The 14083-nt window shown below is 40.2% G+C and overlaps 1 protein-coding gene across 1 annotated transcript; it reads right to left on the reverse strand.

The window, feature by feature from the left end:
• Window positions 1-1888: 1888 nt before the first annotated feature.
• Window positions 1889-13489, reverse strand: ccne2 (cyclin E2). The gene is made up of 12 exons (XM_088999525.1): window positions 13418-13489; window positions 11694-11733; window positions 11294-11375; window positions 9223-9273; window positions 7769-7911; window positions 7533-7668; window positions 7268-7414; window positions 4523-4618; window positions 4286-4420; window positions 2855-2966; window positions 2600-2757; window positions 1889-2447 (listed from the first exon to the last, which is right to left on the reverse strand). Exons 2-12 carry the CDS (start codon window positions 11705-11707, stop codon window positions 2331-2333), a joined length of 1191 nt encoding a protein of 396 aa, XP_088855651.1. The 5' UTR covers window positions 11708-11733; window positions 13418-13489; the 3' UTR covers window positions 1889-2330.
• Between the last annotated feature and the right edge of the window lie 594 nt (window positions 13490-14083).

Here is a 14083-nt window from a genome sequence, read left to right on the forward strand (position 1 = left end):
TCAAGTCAGAGCATCAAGGCAATGTTGGCTAAGTGGAATGATAGGCAGGCTTTTATTGCACAGTTCCATACAGAAAGGACTGTGGCTATGAGAATCATCAACATGATGCATGATAATGTGAAGACCTTACACCTTAGTTTCGTAAGACCTTACACATCAGACAGCAACAGGTGTCAATTAAGAGCCATCAACGACCATCACACATGTAAATAAAGTGACTTTATTATACAGTGCAGGGTATTTCTTTCATTACAATACAATAGCACATTTATTATACATAGAATAGGGTATATTGTGTGTAGTTTTAAAGGACAATCGACGTCCCCGGACAAGTTGTGTCCATAATTTGTAAAATGGCTTCAAATGACTTCTACTGAGCGTACAGTGAGACCTCAACTTACAAACACCTTAACTTACAAACTTTTCATCTTACAAATTTATGAAAATTAAACCTCATAAGCACTATTTTCATAATACACACCCACCACGGCGAGCGGAGTGATCTTCGGCGGAAGCACACGACCGAACATATCCAACAGTCCTTATGGAAGGTGACTCTCCTTCCATAAGCCATCAACGACCATCAAAAAGGCAAATAAAACTTTATTTGACAGCACAGTTTATTTCTTTAATTACATTCCTCATGCAATTCCCTTTGACCTTCGACCTCCAACGCCATTCCATCAAGCCATAAATGACCATCACAAATGTAAATAAAGTGACTTTATTATACAGTGCAGTGTATTTCTTTCATTGCAATACAATAGCACATTTATTATACATAGAATAAGGTATATTGTGTGTAGTTTTAAGGCTTATTTAGTTGAAAAGTATATTTTATGGAAACCCGGGAACGGATTATTCCCATTTTAATGGTTTCCGATGGGAAATTTCTTTTTTGAGATACACACTTCGCCTTACACACTCTGTCTGGGAACCAATTAAGTTCGTAAGTTGAGGTCTCACTGTATTTTAATAGGATTCCACCGCATATAGCTATATTTTACGTTTTAAGACTTTGAGTTGGTGACGAGTCCGAACGTGAAGTCACTAAAGGAACGCCCCTGACCGAAAAAATGACGCATTGTAGCCTTCCATCGCGTCAATGTATTTTGCTGTACTTGTTTGGTCTGGGGACCTCGTGTTGCACCCAAAAGCCGCCAGAAGCGGGCGTCCAAGCTCCATATAAGGAATTTATCAGCCTGTGGAAACAGGAGGTGGCCAAAGGAGGTCGCCATTTTGTGCCTCTTTTTCAATGAGACATTTCCCCTCAATGTTGCCTCAAAATGGCACGGAATAAATTCTTTAATCGATTGCAAACATGTATGGTTTCATCTTCACAACTATTTGAATCATATTCATAACTGGATGTGTAACAAGAAAGCATATTCTCTGAATCTGAAGCCATTGTTTTGATTCTCCAGCAATGCAAGACGTCTTGGTGTGACGTCACGAACTCGGGGCGGGACTTTCTGAAAATGCCCAATTCGCAGCTCAATTTTTTGCAGATTTTGGACACTTTAAGTCATTTTTATTGGTGTTTTGACTAAAAATATCATACTGCGTGTTTTGGGTATTTTAGATGCTATAAAATGTTTTTCTGATGTCAGTTAAGAAACAAAAAAGTGACGCCGGTTGTCCTTTAAGGCTTATTTAGTTGAAAATTATATTGTATGAAGACATGGGAATGGATTATTCTCATTTTAATGGTTTCCTCTGGGAAATTAATTTTTGGTATACACACTTTTCGCCTTATACAGTCTGGCTGGGAACCAATTAAGTTCGTAAACCAAGGCCCCACTGGATTTGTTTTTCCTAAAACGAAAAGTGGGATTTTACCAAAATATTCTGAGTCATTTAGAGCAAAAGCAATCACAGGGCACGGATTTTGTTTTTTTTTTATTTAAAAGATTACATCATTCTGAATAAGAACATTCCCCCCAAAAAAATTGGAATTCAGTACACAAACAAAAATGTTTAAGCATCTCAAGGCACAAATGAGGACGTACAGTCATAAATAGCTCTCGAGATTCCTATTTTTTTCATTCTTTGTTTAATTCAATAAATACGAAGTCGTGGCATCGTGCAAGCGGTGGCGACGGCTCAGATCAAGTTTCCAGGAATGAAACAGTCAGAGAAAACATACACTCCAAAAAAGTGGTCGCCGTTGTGACCACAGAGCTGCATGCCTCCCATCGCAAGAATGGAACGGAACGACGCAGTCAAGTAGCACCGGGAAGTATCACACAAATCTTATTTTGTATGTTTAAATTAAACTTCCGTTTTTTTGGACTGCTAAAAAGGGGTGTCGAAGCCCCCCTCCCCCCAGCTCAGTGATTGGCTGGTTTTTCCGTGCTGCTCGGCGGAGTCAAGATAGGTGCCACGGCAACCACTGGCGATAAAGGGCAGTTGGCAACTTCCACAATTTGGCGCTCTTGAGCTTTTCTCTGAGGGAAAAAATGCAAGAAAAACATTAATTTTGTTAGTAATTTTATACATTATGATTATAAGTAATCCAACTTTGGCCTTCACACCATGTTTGGTTATTACAGGCAAACAGGAAGTACTTTTTTTCACCCCCAAGACAAAGGAGGCTTACCAGGAAGTCCAAGTAGGTGACGTGCGTCTGGATGTTGTGTCGGTCTTCGGTCTTCACGTTGGGAAAAGTCTTGAGCTCAGGTTTGGCCTCCGAACGCAGCGTGTCCACAAAGGGGTCCATCCACCGCACGCACTCTGACACGCTTTCCCACGTCAGACCTGATGCAATGCAAGCACGCAAAATCTTATCAAGCTGACTCAGACGGTTTATAAAATCGTGTTAGCAGGATCTCAGAAAACTATCTGTGGCACGTACCGGACACTTTGTTGACGATGTCGAAGGTCGAGAAGTGGCAAAAGGCAGCGGCAGCGAGTACGCTGTAGCTGAAGTCCAACGAGTGGATATCCATCATGCACAAGTCCAGCAGCTGAGAAGAAACCCCCACAAATGTTGTAAACATTTTTTTAAAAGCTGTGTTTGTGTGTGAATCTTCATGATGGAATAGAAAGTCCTCAAGTGTTTGTACGTGAGAAAATGTAAAAGGCCTCCGTGTTAGAAACTAACATGCTTGAAACTGTTAGCATGTTAGCAAACAGGAAGTCCTCAACTGAGACACTGTTGAGAACATTTTAACAAAAAGAAACTCTATAAGAGATTAGTTAGCATGTCAGCAAAAAGACAGTCTTTTGGCGTGTTGACAATGAAACATCTTGAAGTGTTAGCATGCTACCAACAGGAAACACCCAACGCTGAGCATGTTAGCGACCTAGGATGACCGCCACTAATAGCACGTTAGCAACTGCTCACACAATAGCACATTTATTATACATAGAATAAGGTATGTTGTGTGTAGTTTTAAAGGACAACCGACGTCTCCGGACAAGTTGTGTCCATAATTTGTAAAATGGCTTCAAATGATATCTACTGAGCGTATTTTAATAGGATTCCACCGCATATAGCTATATTTTACGTTTTAAGACTTGCGCTGAATATTCAGGAAGTCTTGTTTTTGAGTTGGTGACGAGTCCGTACGTGACGTCACTAAAGGAACGCCCCTGACCGAAAAACTAATGCATTGTAGCAGTCCTTCCATCACGTCAATGTATTTTGCTGTACTTGTTTGGTCTGGGGACCTCGTGTTGCACCCAAAAGCCACAAGAGGGCGTCCAAGCTCCATATAAGGAATTTATCAGCCTGTGAAAACGGAGGTGGCCACACGAGGTCGCCATTTTGTGCCTGTTTTCTGGTGATCGTTTCTCCCCAATGTTGCCTCAAAATGGCATGGAATAAATTCTTTAATTGATTGCAAACATGTATGCTTTCCTCTTCAGAACTATTTGAATCATAGTCATAGCTGGAGGTGTAACAAGAAAGTATATTCTCCGTATCTGAAGCAATTGTTTTGATTCTCAAGCAATGAAAGACGTCTTGGCGTGACATCACAAACTGGAGGTGGGACTTTCTTATAATGCCCAATTCGCAGCTCATTTTTTTTTGCAGATTTTGGACACTTTAAGTCATTTTTATTGGTGTTCTGCATTTTAATAAAAACATCATACTGCGTGTTTTGGGTATTTAAAATGCTATAAAATGTTTTGCTGATGTCAGTTAAGAAACAAAAAAGTGACATCGGTTGTCCTTTAACTTTTTCTTTTTATTTATTAGCAAAACAGGACGGAATGGTATATAAATTAGACCAAAATGGCCTTACAAAATGGCTGCAAGTTAGCAAGATTTCTTTTTTACCTGCGTGATCTGGATGTACATTTCCTGCGAGAACTGCGGCACCAGGAAGTTTTCATCGTCCTTCTGGGCCTCCACCTGAGCGTAGAGCTTCAGCCAAGAGATGGGAGTCTCCGGACAAAGATTCCAGTCCAATGCCTACAAGAATTTTAAAAGTATATCACTGTGTGTGCGGGCAGGTTAAACTTCAAGGGTGGTTAAACTTCAACACTGAATGTAGTTGAAAATGTGGGACGCCACCTTGAGGATGTGAAGCTCTGTGCGTCGGATGTCCCATGAGTCACACGCACCATCTGTCACGTAGGCAAACTCGCCAATTTTGGGTGGATAGATCTCCTGCAATAAAGGATTTTCACATTAAATATATATTTGGTGTCAGTAATGCACTTGATAAAGCCTCTGATTGGTCAAACTCAGAAATGTAAATATCATTATTTTCGGATTGTAAATATCAAATAGGATTTTTTTTAAACCTGAATGAGTTAATTAATTAAAACTTTTTCCGCCATTTTAAATTAAATGTGCCACATTGGGAATTTAAACTGCAAATCAAAACATTTGCTTAAAAAAATGAAATCTTGAAAGTAGAATAAAACTATGCTAATAAAAAAATGTGTGTCATTAAAAAAAATAGTATTCATTTAAAGGACAACCGACACCTCCGCACAAGTCGCGTCCATAATTTGTAAAATCACTTCAAATGACTTCTACTGAGCGCATTTTACAAAGATTCCACCGCATATAGCTATATTTTACGTTTTAAGACTCGCGCTGAATATTCAGGAAGTCTTGTTTTTGAGTTGATGACGATGCCCTACGTCAGAGGTCCCCAAGAGGCCGGTACCAGTCCGTGGGTCATTTGGTACCGGGTCGTGCAGAAAGAATAAATAATTTACATAGTTTCCGTTTTATTATCTGAGTGCGAACTATCTTTTATTTTGAAAAATGCGTATTGAATGGACACGCCCTTAACTCGCACCTGTTCGAGTAGCTTTGTGAGGAGATGGACGCGGAACACAGACGCCTTCTCTTACACACAGAAATTACATGGTTATCCCGAGGGAGATCGCTTGCCAGTGTTTGAATTATGAGAGCCGCTGCAGAGATTTCTCTCAGAAAAAAGTAACCGCTTGCAGCGCATTTCCGTGACGAGGAATGGGTCGCAAAGCTCGCTGACTTGTGCGACATATTCAACCTGCTCAATGAACTCAATCTGTCACTTCAGGGGAAAATGACAACTGTCTTCAAGTTGGCTGAGAGTAGCTGCATTTAAAGCCAAACTGGCCCTGCTGCAGTTTCCGACATCTTATTTGTGTGAAGCGGGGTTTTCTTCAGTGACAGCAACCAAAACAAAACTACGGAGTAGACTGGACATAAGCAAGACACTTCGGGTGTCATTATCTCCCATTATCCCTAGATGGGACCGTCTCGTTGCAGAGAAACAAGCTCTGGGGTCCCATTAATTCAGTTGTAGTGAGTTGTATTTTTCATGCGCTTTGTACTTGTTTTTGTGGTGTATCTTATTTTGAAGGCACATTTAAACATTACCATGGTGACCATAGAGCGCTAAGGGGCAGAGACGATGTTACATATGTTGTTGTTGGCGCGATGTTACCAGGACTCTGCTAATAAAGTTGTATAAAAATACACAATGGATTCACGTTTATTATTATATTAAAAAAAAAAACAGTTTCCGTGCCTGTCGGATGATTTTATTTTGTTGTACTTATCCGCTGGTCCGTGAAAATATTGTCTGACATCAAACCGGTCCGTGGCGCACAAAAGGTTGGAGACCACTGCGCCGCGTGACGTCACGGAGGGAAAGCCCGGGACACAATGCAATTGGGGTACTTTTTTTCATCTTAAAACATCATGTTGATCGCAATTTTAGAAGGAAAACTACATAAAAGACGCGACGGTGAATCGTGTGTCGCAGCCAATAGCGGTAACACGCATAAAGAAGGTGTACATTTACACAAATTCCCAGCAGACAAAGCAGCTCGATTCCAATGGAGCTTGTGCGGCATCTTGTGCATTTTCTGAGCGCTACATTGGAGTCCAGACGGCTCAAATTGATATGGAAGGACTTCTTTAATTGATTGCAAACATGGATGCTTTCCTCTTCAGAACTACAGTAAAGTCTCGTTATATCGATATTCAAGGGAGTCCAAAAAAATATCGATATAACCGGGACTATCGATATATCCGACCCTGTTTGCATGTAATTTTCTCCGTGCGTGCATAGAAATAGTATCGATATAACCGGGACTATCGATATATCCGATATCGATATAACGAGACTTTACTGTATTTGAATCATATTCATAACTGGATGAGTAACAAGAAAGCATCTCCGAATCTGAACTCTCTGAAGCCACTGTTTTTATTCTGGAGCAAGGCAGAGTGTGAGACCAATAGTGACGTCATGAACAAGGGGGCGGGACTTTCTGAATCTGCCCAGTTCCGAGCTCATTTTGTGGCAGTTTTGGGACACTTTCAGTCATTTTTATTGGTGTTTTGCATTTGACTAAAAATATCAGCCTGCGTGTTTTGGGTATTTTAGATGCTATAAAACGTTTTTCTGATGTCAGTTAGGAAACAAAAAAATGTGTTGGTTGTCCTTTATTTCAATTATTCTTCTTTTCCTTTCGGTTTTTCCCTTCGAGGGGTCGCCACAGCGAATCAGTGACCTCCATCTTCAGAGGTTTGATTCACATGTTTGTTTTGGCCAAGCTTTTACGTCGGATGCCCTTCATGACACAACACTCTGTATTTATCCTTTATTTCAATTACAATTTAAAAAAAATTGAATTTCTATATCCCTTATTTCTTTGCAAAAAATACTTTTGAACATTTTTTTTCTTCTTGCTGTGATAACCATAGAACATGAAATAACCATGAAGTAATTATAGTTCATAAAATGGATTTTTTTTAGCACAAGTTAAAAAAAAGTGCCCCCAAAGGAGAAGGAAGGTGACCTCTGACCTCAATCTTGGAGGCGATGAACAACGCAGTGATGCCGATGAGCTGCAGGTAGTCCTTGTTGACATCCTCCTGAGTCAGCATAAAGCGGTCGAAGAAATCCTGGGCCAAGTATGCCGTCTGCCTGTGGAGGTAGTACACTTCGCTCACCTAAAAAAAAAATACATGAATAAATAAATATTGAGTGGGAAGGGAGGTGTGTGTGCGTGTAGGATATTGGTCCAACCCCGGCGAAGGTGTGCTTATGTGTGTGTGTTGTTGTTCTAACCTCTAGTAGCCAGTCCAGCAGAATGGCCCTCATGCTGGGCTGCAATTTGTGGTGTCTCTGCATATAATTCTTGTCGTGAACGTACTTGAGCTCCTTGTTGAGCATCTTGATCCATACGTCATCCGAGCTGGCCCAACTGTGACATCACGAAAAGCGTCGACCAATACAGTCAATGCCACCATAGTTGACGCAGAACGCAGGGCGGCCATCTTAGGTGTGGCATTGAAAAACACTACCTAAGACGTGGTATGGGTGAAGCCTTGATGAATATGTTCTTGAAACGGTACTGCTTGAAGTTGGATGGATCGGCGGGTTCCAGTTCTTTGTGGGGCGTTTCGATGAGGACGCACGGGCTCGCTCCTTCCTCTGACCAACACTTCTATATCCCCCAAAAATACATCAGAATAGTGTATGTGGTTAATACACAACATGGCCGCCGTGGAAAAACTGGGAAAATCTAAAATGGCTGACTTGTATTAAGGTGTTAAATACACACATAAATAAACGTTGGAAAATCTTTGTTTTCTTAAAATGGTTTTTGACTGCACACATGTTCGCTCTTAATACTTTGAGCACAAAAGTCAGAATTTCACATACAAGGGATGGTAAAAAACAAGGGGATGATTGTGACACCTGCCATAGCAGGTAAACATGTCCCCCTACCAAAACTTTAGCGTAAAATTCAGTGTCAATTTTCAAAATTTTTGGAAAAGAAAGAAATAAATAAACAAACTAAAATACATTTCTAATTTTGATGACACATTTTTTTGTTGTAAAATAGAAAAAAAATCATTCAAACAAATTTTAATTTCACCCACTCACTGCCAGACAATGTGCAATAATAATTATAATAATAATAATAGTAATAATAATAATAATCATAACACATTTCATTCATCAACACCTTTCAAATCTCTCAAGGACATTTTAGTCACACGATATTTTTTTTCTGCGGGTGAGCAGCGGCAGACACACGCACCAGCGTTCACTCAACCTGGAAGTACCAAAGTAAATAAAAAAGAACTAAATGTGTCCAATCCAATGCCAGGGTTTTTGTCATTGTCACTCAAATTCGAGGGCCCACAGAATATTGACTTTTAGGGCTACATAAACATTCAATGCAGCGTAAGAAACATTAGACTCTCTTCTTTTATCATAAAAAAAAAGAGTTAATTCCTAAATGATATGGGCCTGGAGCTATATGAGCTTGAAATGAGGGTGGCTGTCCAAAATACAATGCAATATATCCATATTGGTTTATATAGCGCTTGAACAACAGATGAGGCTGAAACAAAGCGCTAACATGGAAGGGAAAAAATATTGCCATAGGCCATTTCTAGCGCTTTATCGGCACCTACACAAGAAAAAAATAAAACCCGAACAAATTTGGGAATGGGGCTCCACGTCATATTTTCAATTCCCGAATTAATTTGTAAATGGCAGTAAATGAGTTAAAGTCTACACAGACATTTTATACGTAATACGTACATTCATTTTTTGGTGCTGAAATGTATATCAGAATCAGAAAGCCTTTCATTAAGTCCCACAATGGGGAAATTTGCAATATTGTGCTCAAAACGATTTTGGCTATATACAAGCGATTAGATGTGCAAATGTGATTATGATAATTAGGTCATCAGTCCTTGTCGCACAATGGGTATGCAAAAAGAAAAAAAACAAACAAACAAACCTGAATTTCATAACAGCTTTGTTTCTTGGCGGTGGTTTGACTCTTGGTGGGCTGCAAGAGAAAAGCAAGACATGTTACATAAACAGACACATATTTTCATTTTCTGTTGAAAGTGGCATGTAAAAAGTGGCATTTTGATAGCTTGTATAGAAATACACTAGATGCCTGGTCAAAATTACAACCAAAACCTTTTCCTGCATATTTCCAAAAACGAGTCTGTTGATCTAATTCACACGAGAGCTCAGTTGTCCAAAAGGTCAGCAAAGTTGCAGTGTTAGCACACATTAGCATTAGCGGTATTGTGATTGAAGTGAGTCACCATAACACAATTGGGATTGGTTTGTTGCCGGAACGTGCTACTTTTTTTAATTTTCACAAGAGTCGAGAGAAAGTAATGATTTTTGTACTTGTTTATTATTATCATCTGCAAAGTTCTTAAAATCAAATCAAAGTCCAAGTCAGCTTTATTGACAAATATGCTAATATGCATGTCATACAGCACAGATGAAATTACTGTCCTCCCGGACCCAGCGTGCAAGGCACTTATAATGGCCCATAAATAATGATAAAATTGTGCATAAATAATAATACATTTGATTTATAAGCGCTTTTCAAAACTCACGTCAAGGTCACGTTACAGTCGCAGAAAAGGTTTTTCGGTGGGTGAGCAGCAGTAGCCACACGCGGCAGCGTTCCTCAACCCGGAAGTAACTCAAATAGATAGAAATATAGCTAGCTAACAGATACCAAGCTATATAGCTAGCTAGCTGTATAGCTAATATTTGATTTCTCCCAAAAAGTTTCATTTGGTCTGTCAAAATTGTTTTTAACATACATTACATCCCCTCTATTTTGTTTAATTAAAAAAAAATCAAGTACATGAAAAAAGTCCCCGAATGTATTGTACCTCACTTCATTCCTTAAAGTTTTTCAAATACACAGTAGCTCAAAATATTTTACTTTCAAAATTGTTTTTAAACATAGTAGCTTCCAATTTTTAAATTCATGAAAAAAATTATGTCCAAATGTTTAGATTTATGAAGGCAATATCTGAAATATTGGATTTTTGTCATGTGGGTTGGTGCCTTTTTGCCTCAAAATATCTGAATCACAGACTGATATTAACTATATTTTGTCCATGAATTATTATTAAATAATTCAAAATTGTCTTTCAGCTTCCCTTCATTGCTTTTCTTTCCCCTGTTGTGCTGCTTCCAAATGTGTGCATAAAGAAGTCCAATCTACAAAATGAAGACTCAAAACTCGAGCTTCGACGCTCATAACCAGGAAGAAAGACTGGGTGAAGATCAAGAACCACTTTCAAGCCATGGCAGGCCCCCTGCTTGACAGTGATTGGTGATCTATCTACCCACTAACTAAAAAGTGTATGAAGTGCAGATTTGGTCTTGATTGTTGTTTCCGGCAAGAAATAGTAAAAACACAACAAAATAAACAGAAAAAGCAGCGTGAGAATAACAACGATGTACATTTTATGATTCTGCCCCTTCCCACTGCCACACTCGCCGAACTCTGAGTACACCCTACATGCTGTACGATCATCCTGAACTCTATTTTTTTGTTCTTTCTCATTTTTTTTCTGCAAGACCTCACTTCAACCCTTTCTTGTTGTTTGTTTTTGCAATTACGACATTACGTCACTTTATGTACGTCACTTCCTCACTTTACATATGTCACTACCTCACTTTACATACGTCACTGCCTCACTTTCCAGACGACACTACCTCACTTTACATACAGAAATTACAAGTATTGTCTGTTGTCAATTGTATGTCTTTTAGCCACGTTATAAGTGCCTTGCATGTATTGCACGCTGGGTCCGAGAGGACATTAATTTCATTTGTGCTGTATGTCATGCATATTAGCACGTTTGACAATAAAGCTGACTTTGACTTTGACTTGACTTTGACTTGACTATGCACGCATGATGTGAGGAAGTGAGTTGACCAGACAAAAAAAACAACAAGAAAACACTCCGAATGTCTCCGGTCGTGTTTTATTTCAGCAGATACAGTATATAAATGCACTTCCAGAAGGAAATGTGTGAACTGACCTCACACTTCCTTTTTCTCAGTGGCTCTCTGATGGCTGATTCGGGCGTGTTTTCATCTCTGGCTTGAAGGGTGATGCGACCACTAAGGAGACATGTGACCATTAAGATCATCATCATCATCGTCCATTTTCTATCACGATTCGAGAACAGGCACAATTTCTTTCGACAAATTAATGAAATCAAGAGGACACTTTGACCTCACAAATGAATTGCCTTGCGTAACAAAGAGAGACAGTGAAATAATGTGATAACGGTCTCGCCGCACCCGCCCCGCCCTAATCCCTTCACACAGAAGAGGGGCGGTGGAAGGGGGAAACACCACCCCTCTTCCACCCTCTCCCATCTAGAGAAACCCATCCTCCTCTCAAAACCTACACAAACCGCAGCACCGGGTGCTCACCTGCGTCTGGACATGGTTGTGGTGACCGGGACTTTTGCTTCTAGAAAAAAAAAGAGACATTAAAAATAGAGTAGTTGTATGGAGCCACATTCTGGAGCCACTGTTGCTGATTGCCACATACATGCTGAAGACCCATCTGGTCGTATTTGACTTGTGAGTGGTAATTATAAGTCAACAAAGGTCTTAAATAGTCGAAGGGTTAGTGAAACACTTATAAAGCCCGAGATTGTACAAGTGTGACATTCTATCACACCAGTCACAATGAAAAGGTACAAAATGGTGGATTTAGGATGACATTGTTCATAAAGGTGCTTAAAAGTGATATTGTTGATAACAACCGTGAGTATTTGACGGTTTTTAGCTGTTGTATTACAGTAATGTGGAATAACAGTGTACTACACCCTAAATGCTTTTGTCTCAGTGTTAAAGGTATTTTTTGCATATTTGCTGACTTGCGTTTGCCATCTGAGTTGCATTTGAGGATGCATTAAATAAGGAAGAGACTCATTATGGCGCATATAATCAGTACTTCACATTACTTGCAGTTAGTCTGACGATCCTACTTGTTGACATTATATAATTGTGTCATACTCGATTAAAATGACAAATACGAAAAACTATGGACATGAATGCTTATAAAAGCTTATTACACTTGTATTTAACATAACTCGGAGTTACACATATAACACCAGTCATGACAAAACCTTCCGAAACTAAACAAAATAATGAATTAAATAAACGAAATGAAGAATTTAAATTGGGGGTGGGGAGGAAATAAATATGAGACAGATTGACTGCATTGGAGGAGGATGAAAGGGGGGTTGTTGTTCCCTCGCTTCCAGACAATAAAAACTCCAAAAATACCCAATTGAAAAACAAGATTTAACCTCGAGGTGTCAGAATAAACATTCCCAAACCCCCTTGACGTACTTTGAGCGACGACAAATGGCTAAAATGCCAACTTTGACGCGAAAATAGAAACGCAAAGACGCGCCAATTCGGGCAGCGTTAAGCGGGAGGATTGTGGGAGCCCCCTGAATATCGACTTGCTCAGCAGCCATAAATAGATCCAGAAGTACCCCTAAACGTTACTCTGTTGGCTTTTTGGGAACCCCAACAACTAAATCGAACCCTTAACTGCCACGTTAAGCACATTTGTGGCCATTTCAAATTGATTAGGCGTGTTTAAAAGTGAGGTCAAGTTTGGGAGGGAAGCTACTCTAATTAGCTGCTGTTAGCCGGGTTGCTAAGTGGGTCAACACTGCTACCGATGCGTTAGTAGCACATTTATAAATACTAACCAAGAGCACTTTTATTCCGTCCTACACGCCACGAACATTAAAGTCGACATGTTGGATAGCAACTTTGGAGACCAGAAAAAAAAAAACACTTTCTGAATGAGCCTGTCAACCACACTTCGTATCGTCCGCGTCAAGAGTCGGTCAAAAGAAAATGTGCAAAATGGAATCAAGCGCAGCAATAATGCAGCCAGCCATACCAGCTGGTCTCATCGCGTGTGTATTCAATATTTTCGGGGTTAAAACATCGAAAAAGAAGGCATATTTTCAAGTTGAATCCCGCTTTTATGTTGCGAACCACCCCTTGTTCGTGTTGAAACAACTAAACGACGACGAAAATGGCGTTTTTAGACACATTGAGCAAGATACACAAAGGCGAGAACGTGTAAAAGTGTTTTAAAGAAGTCATCAGAGCGTTGGCCTTACCTCCAGGAGGGAAGAATGAACGAGTGCATCAGCTGTCGCGCCGGCGCCAATCCTTATATCCGCCACTTCTGCCGCGCCGCCACTGCGCATGCGCATTCCCGGTTCGCCTTTAAACGCGCTCAAAAGTTTGAATACGAGCGGAAAAAAAATGTACACGGGAGCCAGTGGGACTGGTGCGCCTTAAATACAACTGAAACTCTCAATAGGGACAACCCTTGGCCAGTCGATTGAACTATTTTTTCGCTTTCACCCAGCAGACGGGGTTTGTTTCGGACGGGGGGAGGACTTCGTGGTGTTTTTTTCCACGGAAATGTGGCTTTCCGTATGTTCCGGTTGGATTTTAACGACGCGGCACGCCCCCCGGGGCCATTTGGGAGGCATACGGCAGGGCGAAGTGATTGAAATGTGGTATTTTTGACGAGTTTTTCACCTGCAGCCGAGGGCACTTCCGCGTTAGGAGGCGGTGTCGGCTGCAGAATCAGCCAATGAAAGCGTTAGCAGGGCTGCTCACGTGATGCCCCAGCCAAAATGTAAACAGACAGCACGTGGAGCTTCTGTCAAACTTGTCAACAAAGTGAAAACGTGGACTTTGCAAGCTTATACCAAATGTTTATCATTTCTGATGTAAATTTAGGACCAAAATACCAATTACGATTAGTAAATATC

This window comes from Hippocampus bargibanti, linkage group LG06 (assembly GCF_051943395.1).
Source record: "Hippocampus bargibanti isolate YZ-2025 linkage group LG06, ASM5194339v1, whole genome shotgun sequence".
Classification (NCBI taxonomy): Eukaryota; Metazoa; Chordata; class Actinopteri; order Syngnathiformes; family Syngnathidae; genus Hippocampus; species Hippocampus bargibanti.

Excerpts from the sequence above, each read along its gene's own strand:
- ccne2 (XM_088999525.1), bottom strand. Across the intron at positions 7,912-9,222 it reads AAAGCTGTTATGAAATTCAG|AAGTGTTGGTCAGAGGAAGG; the intron begins GTTTGTTTGTTT and ends TGGGGGATATAG. Across the intron at positions 7,415-7,532 it reads TGCTGGACTGGCTACTAGAG|GTGAGCGAAGTGTACTACCT; the intron begins GTTAGAACAACA and ends TTTTTTTTTTAG.